This window comes from Phragmites australis, chromosome 12 (genome assembly GCF_958298935.1).
Source record: "Phragmites australis chromosome 12, lpPhrAust1.1, whole genome shotgun sequence".
Classification (NCBI taxonomy): Eukaryota; Viridiplantae; Streptophyta; class Magnoliopsida; order Poales; family Poaceae; genus Phragmites; species Phragmites australis.
This window is the reverse complement of record NC_084932.1, coordinates 27531765-27539657: the sequence shown is the minus strand read 5'-3', so window position 1 is coordinate 27539657 and position 7893 is coordinate 27531765. Positions and strand designations below refer to the sequence as shown.

The 7893-nt window shown below is 43.7% G+C and overlaps 1 protein-coding gene and 2 non-coding genes across 3 annotated transcripts; all 3 read right to left on the bottom strand.

Moving 5' to 3' along the window:
- Window positions 1-469: 469 nt before the first annotated feature.
- Window positions 470-577, bottom strand: LOC133887587 (small nucleolar RNA snoR97). Its single transcript, XR_009903622.1, has one exon. It is a non-coding gene; the product is annotated as a small nucleolar RNA snoR97 (small nucleolar RNA).
- A 66-nt stretch (window positions 578-643) lies between these two features.
- On the bottom strand, window positions 644-753 carry LOC133887586 (small nucleolar RNA snoR97). The gene has a single exon (XR_009903621.1). It is a non-coding gene; the product is annotated as a small nucleolar RNA snoR97 (small nucleolar RNA).
- A 1919-nt stretch (window positions 754-2672) lies between these two features.
- LOC133886647 (DEAD-box ATP-dependent RNA helicase 52C-like) lies at window positions 2673-7280 on the bottom strand. Its single transcript, XM_062326384.1, has 6 exons — window positions 6383-7280; window positions 6197-6280; window positions 5225-5467; window positions 4395-4553; window positions 4187-4300; window positions 2673-3792 (listed from the first exon to the last, which is right to left on the bottom strand). Exons 1-6 carry the CDS (start codon window positions 7124-7126, stop codon window positions 3283-3285), a joined length of 1854 nt encoding a protein of 617 aa, XP_062182368.1. The 5' UTR covers window positions 7127-7280; the 3' UTR covers window positions 2673-3282.
- Window positions 7281-7893: the final 613 nt, after the last annotated feature.

The window sequence follows — 7893 nt, the reverse complement described above, 5'->3', positions numbered from 1 at the left end:
AAAAAAGAGTGCAAAAGTATATAGATGATTCATCGCCCGCTTGTTTAACATGCCCATTGTTATGCTTCCTTAAATCGAACGCCTTGCAAGATCAGGTAAATAATTTTCACACATATTACATAAAGTTTTGAAATAATCAAAGAAAACTTATAATAACTGCTTATTGTGTATAAGTACACTGTTTGGTTCATTGACAAATAGACTCCAACACCGCCGTATGCAGGAATTAAATATACAAGCATTGGCATGGTCTCTGTTGGCATCAATTATCCTATTCCTGGTGGCCTTGAGTACTATGTTGGCTTTGCTTCCTCCATATCTGATAACCTTGGTTATAATGCTTTTAGCAGCAGCAACCTGTTCCTGGAAGTTTAACCTAACTTGCAATGCATACTTAAAACCAATTATAATAATCATAATTACTACAGTGAGCTGTTCTTTAATAAATACGGTTTATTATCCTACTATTATATTGTGTGCTGTTTTCCAACTCCAATCTCCGATGTTCAAGCAGAGATGAAGGTGATGACAGCAGAGACTTTTGGAGCTTTGGAAGATCCTTGCCGCAGATTATATGGCTTCAAGAATACTTATCAAAGCTCAAAAATAAAAGGTTACATTCAGCTTTTGTTTATTGTATACTATATGTTGTGCTGTTTTTCAACTTCGATCTCTGATGTTCAAGCAGAGACAAAGGTGATGACAGCACAGGACTTTATGAACTTTGGAAGATCCTTGCCGCTAGCAGTGGATCCACCAGGGGGTTGAAGAGGAAGAAGAGAATGAGAAGAAGGAAGGAGAAGAGAAAAATAGGAGGACGAAGAAGAAGAGGAGGAGGAGGAGGAGGAGGGAGAGTCCCTTAATTTTTGACTCAGGATGCGTCACTGCCGCAGATGTATATGACTTCAAGGATACTAATTCAAAGCTCAAGAATTAAAAGCTAAACTAACTTTTTTCTGTTTTCCCCGTTATTTTGTGACTAGTCATGGAGAAACACTGGACAAAACAGTATTTTTGGCAGATTGCACAGTGAAACATAAGCAGCAGACAGAACATAACTATATTATTTGTCTATTTCAGAAGGAGCATGTCTGTTTCAGAAGTGAAGAACTACTCTTTATCTATGCATCTTCCAGAATTCGCAGTGCCGCATGAAATTCTGAAGAGCCAATTAGTCGTTGCCTTTTCAGTCTGTCGGGCCTACATAAATTTTCCCGGAAAGGCCTACACAAACAGCTTAGGCCCATATAAAACATGTTTCTCAAAGCATATCTTTTGTGCCCACCTCATCAACATTTCAACAGAAATTTCAAAGGCCTCTGGAAAACTCCAAGTCCAAAACAGAGAACTAATCCTTCTCTTCAAGCTGAAGCCATAAACCGTCAATTATCATCTCAGCATAAATTGTCCGTACTAGTAAGACCAGATTGATGTAAACTCTGTTTGGTCTTAAATCTTAATGGTATTCATGCCCAGTAACGACTCCAATTCATCCATAACATCATAAGGTGTAATAGCATCAACAAGAGTACAACTAGTATTCACAACCAGAAACAGAACAACTACTGTATATATGTATAGGTCCTCTTTGTTTTATATGCTATTTCCGCTTCAGAGCGTCTTACACTCTTTATGCTCTTCAATGAATCAGTTCTAGTTCCTCCTTCAAATTAAATATTTTGTTCTAACTCTGATTATTATCTTCTATTCAGATACTTTTTTGTATTATCCCATCATATACTAAAACACAATGCACTTACAGCTTGAAAATGATGTATGTAGGTTGAGTACTCTTGGTTGCAGAGTAGGAAATTGCAATTTTGGCAGTGACAGCTATTGAACACATCAATAATGGATGGCCACATTTATATTATTATTTAAAGAAGAAACTGACCTAAGGACACACAGGGACTATATATCCCACCACTCAACAGCGATTTATGCGTTCCATTTGCCAAAACTTCCTCTGCGAGCGCCTTGGAAGTTCTTGATGAAATCCAACATTACTCAATTTGCCACTGGAGGATAGTAGGATTGGGATGCATCCAGAAATTTGGCTTGCCACTTTTTATCCTCTTGCCGTAGATCTTTGTTTCCCCATTCATGTTGCAATGAAAAACTCTGAAGTGCCCAACTACACATAAGAATGGAAAATCTGTGGCGTGTGGGGAAGGTCTGCCACTTGTAGGCCAATGGTTCGACGAACAAGGCATCCTCCAAACGTATAGCTCCTGTAGCTCTAAGAGGAGAGCACGGATCCATGTCTCAGGTATCTCGAGTATTATCACGGAAGCTAAGGAAGCAGGGATTCCTTGGTCCCCTAATGCAACCCTTAACATCTACCATCCGATACAAAATGTACGCTTTAGATAGAAGCCTGAAACCCCACTCAATCGCATGCATATTTTTTGCAAAAAACATCCCTCTACAATTGCCATCTTTGCTACTTCAGCGAGATCCAAAAGAAGCTTAGCACGGCGTGCCTGATTCTCAAGAGAGCAGGTCAGTAACAGTAGGGTACCACTTATTCAAAATGCTAGTAGAATCAAAAGTTTGGGAACACAGAGATAATAAAACAGCACCAAACAGACTATCAGATCAAAGGTGCCAAATACCATGGTAACATAATACTGCAAAACAAAATGCATGAGAAAGCAAATACAGGACAGGAATTTGGATGATAATGAGTATATTAGTTTAACTCCATCCAGAACAAATTCACAGTACACAATACCAAGTATCTTAGACAAAAACATCAGAACTTCCCCCTTCTTCCTCTAAACCTAGATAATTTATTCCTTCCAGCCTCACTTCAAAGTACATACGTTACAACAGGATCTAAAGGACTATATCATCCTACCTCATGTTCAACCTCTGGGTGTACAAAATCGAATCCCGGACAAAAATCGTCCCGCAAGAGCCCCTCTCACCGCAAGCTCTACAACCCACCGACCAACAAAATGAGACATGGACCAAGGAAAAAAGCAAAGGTGGAAACTTCGCATCAAGCACTAAATGTCAGCCTAGCAACACAACAACTATCCCTAACTAGGAATTTCAGAACTGGAAATTCTATTCCTAACCAGGAATCTCTTGTGTGCTTGAAAGTCCTCAAGACGCTCTCCATAATGGACTTCTGCAAGATAAGACTGCAGCGGTAGTAACCAAAAGAAAAAAGGGGATGACACAATTCACCTTGTACTGTCATTGTATAACAGCTCCTACCAAAAATGTATACCTAATGCGAAACTTGGCAAACCCTACTAGGGAGCAACTTTAACATTAATCCCAGGCGCTGGGAGCCCCAGCAGCACCGTAGCCACCACCCCCATATGATGAGGAACCACCATAACCACCACTGCTTCCTCCACCATAGTCACCACCACCTCGAGCACCCCCCTTGCCAAATGAGGAAGAGTCATTGCGGAAGTCACGGCCACCAAAGCGGCCCCCACCTCCAGGTCGTCGGTTCCTCCCTCCACCACCATAAGATGGGCGAGCTGCATAGCGTGTGAGCCATGCAGGTACTTCCTGGTTAGATTCTTGCATTAGTTCAGCAAGAGGCATTGCCATTGATGAGTTATTCTCATTGAAGAAAGCAGTTGCAAGGCCACTCTTTCCTGCTCTCCCAGTCCTTCCAATCCTGTGTACGTAGTCATCAATATCATTGGGGAGATCGAAGTTCACTACATGAGCAACATGAGGAATGTCGAGGCCACGAGCTGCCACATCAGTTGCAACTAGAATAGGAGTTTGGCCACTCTTGAAGGATCTCAAAGCAAATTCTCTTTCCTGCCAGAAAAGGTATATCAATATATTAGGAAAAGAAAAGCCACTGATGACACAAAACATCTTACTTTGTTTGACACAACACAAGCATACACAAAGTGAAAGGTTAAGTCGAACATGATTAAGAATACAGAAGCATTGGAATTTGGAGCTGGATATGAGTAAACCAACAAGGAGTAGGCAGTTCTAAGTGTGTGTTATGTAATAGCAATATCTGGAAATAATAGTAACGATAATATATGACATTATAACATCCTTTTTTGAGTTTGCCAAACAGACAAGATAACAACAATAATACAGTAATATTCATTTCATGACACCAACTACCCCGTGGCACAACCATACTGCAGTGAACAAGTACAACTAAATGTTATAGCAAAATGTTTTAAGAATAAACCTGCTGGTTTCTATCTCCATGAATAGAAGTAGCTGGAAACCCATTCATACACAACCAGCTTTCCAATGAATCAGCACCCCTTTTGGTTTCCACGAAGACAAGTGTGAGAGCTTGCTGCAGAGGAAACAAAAAATGGGTACAACTATAATAAAAACATCCCGAAAATTGACTGGACCGCAAATCTAAACAAACAGTGATCAAACATTACCTTTCCAGTATCTCTTTGAGCATGTAGCAGATCCATCAGGTGGCTTCTTTTATCTGCCTCCTGCACAAACTCAATTCTTTGGGCAATCAACTCAGTACTCGATCCAACTCTTCCAACAGCTAGGAAGATGTAGTTCTCCAGGAAGTCTGATGCCATTCTCTGTGTTCATTAGAAAAACATCGATATCAGTAAGAAAGTAAATCGTAACTTCTGACATAGAAAAATAATTACAAAACATCACACCAAGGTCAAATACGAATTGCACATATTTCAAAATTAGTCATCACCAGCTGAAAACTTTACACAGTTACAGAAGTGCCAGATGATCATCACCAATGAGAAGTTTGAACAAGAAAAAAGAATATTTCAATCCTACATCCACATTAGTAATTTCACTTCACGCAAAAACAAGAAGCTGAGTGCGGTCAAGGCAGAAAAGAATAAGATTTTACAATGCTAAGCCAATCATGCCACTATAGACACGCTTCTTCAATGCACATACTAATAGATTGGGCTATACTAGTATCACAATCACATTGTCTGCTTAACATTCGTAGACATCATATTACACTATATTAACATTAGATTGCACACTGATGTAATAATAAGGTATAAGATTCTAACTACTTCGAGTAAACTTGCCTAGCATAGAACCAAAAGCTATCCTATCATGGAAACATGCCAAGCTACTACCCACAGCGCTCAACCAAATATAGAATATCTATCAATAGGCCAATAGGGGACAAACAAATCAGAAGTCATAAGAGAAACAACACATAATGCATACATTTAACATTTAACATGACAGTAATGCTAAAATAACAGCTAACCTGGATTTCTTTTGGGAATGTCGCACTAAACAGCAATGTCTGCCTGACACCTGGTGGAGGCATGTCCATTTGCTCAACAATTCTCCTAACTTGTGGTTCAAATCCCATATCGAGCATTCTATCTGCCTCATCAAGGGCAAGGTATCTAATTGACTGCAAAGATACTCTTGCCCTTTCTAACAAGTCAACCAAACGACCAGGAGTAGCCACAAGAATGTCAACACCCCTCTCAAGATCTCTTAACTGCAAGGGAGAAAAAAAGAGAAATTTAGGATTTGATAGAAATTTAAGCATATAAATTTATGCTCAACAGGTCAAGCATTCCAGACTGAATATAAAGCAAAAAAAATAATATGTTAATGGCACATCAGAGGAACTATATGCTACGATTCATGTCTTTGGAACTGCCAGTCTTATCTCAGCTTTGCCACAGTTTGAAACTCTTCATTAGAAAAATGTGCAAGGTTGTTTTAACACCTATTATGAACCTTACGGGACATGAATAAAGTAAAGCCCAGAATCAAAGTTGTTTTAACTGATGTTCTGGATTAACCTAGCAACAGCTTTTCATGTAAATCTCAGAATTATGTACAAAAGGTTGTTTATACAAAGTCCTTGATTAACCTTGTTTTAACTTATGTTTTAGAATAACCTTGTGACCCATGTGCACCCGAAAAGGTGAAAACCAATTAAAACTATAAACATTAGAGTTCACACATGCCATATTTGAAGCGCCAATTTCACCTCCTGCCTTACAAACTTTGCATCATTGTCAAACGGCTAACTGTTACACTCATCCAAACAATTTTCACCACAGAAATTTATGCCAAGAAAGCAAACAACTTTCACAAAACACAATTCGCAAAAAAATAAATCTAATTAAACGATTACAGACTCTCTATAAATAAAATCAATCATGCCAATTCAGCAGCAGAATTGCATTTCAAGCTTCAGAGGAAGGAAGAACCAGACCTGCTGAGTAATCGGTGCTCCTCCGTATGCAACAACCACCTTAACACCAGTCTGATACGAAAATTTCTTCGCCTCATCATGAATCTGCAACAAACAAATCACAGCATTAGCAACCATCACATACGCATGAATCTGGCACAATACCCAACGGCAACAAAAAGAGATAAGCAAGCGGGCATCCATCACCTGCATGGAGAGCTCCCTGGTGGGCGAGAGGATGAGAGCGAGTGGGCACGCGGTCCTCATCCCTCCCCGCTGCGGCCTCTGAGCGGGCGGGCCCCGCAAGATGCCGCTGATGATGGGGAAGCAGAAGGCAGCCGTCTTCCCGGACCCGGTCTGCGCGCACGCCATAAGGTCCCGCCCGGCCAGCGAGATCGGGATCGCGTGCCGCTGCACGGGGGTCGGGCGAACGTACTTGCACCGGCGGATGTTATCGTTGAGCGCCTCGCCGAGGTCGATGTCGGAAAAGGTGGCGACCGGCGGCGGCACCTCCCGGCCGCTGGTCTCGACGGGGATGTCCTCGTACGCGTCGAAGTTGATCCCCGTGTTCTGGTGCTCCTCGAACGGGGTGGGGTCCGCGGCGGCGGCGGCGGCGGCGGCGGCATCTGCGGCCTCGTCGGCCGCGAAGGGGTTCGGCTCGCGGTCCCACCGACCCGGGCGGGGCCTGGCACCGCCGCCCCCGGCACCGAAGCTGCCGACGCCAGGGCGGGAGAGGAGGCCGGGGGCGGCGCGCGGGGGAGGGGCGGAGGACGGGGGAGGGGCTGATGCGGAGGAGGAGCGATTGCGTAGGTGGGGAGGGACGTAGGAGGAACGGGCGGGGCCGTTGGCGGCCGGGGCGGGGGCGGGGGCGGCGGCGGCAGCAGCGGGAGGAGGAGCGGCGGGCTCGGCGTCGGCGACGTCGGCCCAGGAGGTGAGGGGGGAGGTCGACATGGGCGCGGGCGGGCGGATCTGCGCGGGAGCTGTGGCGGCGGCGGAGCACGAGGAGGCGAGGGTTTTTTTGATGGGAAATTTTTTGGGGGATTTCTGCGATGGGTGCGGGGTGAGGTGGGTGGACGGGAAGTTGTAGAGTTGTAGGATTGCATTGCAACCTCTCTGCGGGTAAAAGCGGAGGACGGTGGTGGCGGCCTTGGTAACCACTCGAATTCGTTGCGATACTTATTCACAAATTTCGGTTTTTGATTAAATTTAAATTGAAAAATTGAAATTTTTTGATTGAATTTAGCCGCATTTTAACTGAATTTTGGTCGAATTCTCCGGTTTTCAAAGAATACACTGGGTCCGGTCTTTGGTGCTCGATCACATTTGTTGTGAACCTTGCCTAGTGGCTTGGTGCGGCTAAAAGCGGGGAACTTGTACCCGCCCCAGTTACCTTACAATTGTTACATTATCTATCTGTTTATCTCTTCTCTTTCTCTACTACTTAAAAAATACGAAGTGATTTCTGAAGTCTTCCCGCACCCTCCTATGTCCTGCCTCCACGTCTTGTCCTTATCACGTTTTGTCCTATAGTTAGATGTTATTTACACGCAAACACCATTGACTTACCCCTCCACCCATCTGACACCCTCCCTCCCCGCCCTCCAGTCGCTCCTCCCCGCCCATCTCGACTCCTCACCGCGCCGCCCCCACCGTGAACCTCTCCTTCTCCCCTCTGCCCGCCTTCTCATCCTCGTCGGCATCCTTCCTCCTCCACAAAT

Bases quoted from the DNA above. Each gene is read 5' to 3' on its own strand.
- LOC133886647 (XM_062326384.1), bottom strand. From the start codon at position 7,126: ATGTCGACCTCCCCCCTCACCTCCTGGGCCGACGTCGCCGACGCCGAG. The intron at 5,468-6,196 runs GTCTGGTTCTTC...TCTCCCTTGCAG, and splicing joins GAGCACCGATTACTCAGCAG to TTAAGAGATCTTGAGAGGGG. The intron at 4,301-4,394 runs GTAATGTTTGAT...TTTCCTCTGCAG, and splicing joins CTCAAAGAGATACTGGAAAG to CAAGCTCTCACACTTGTCTT.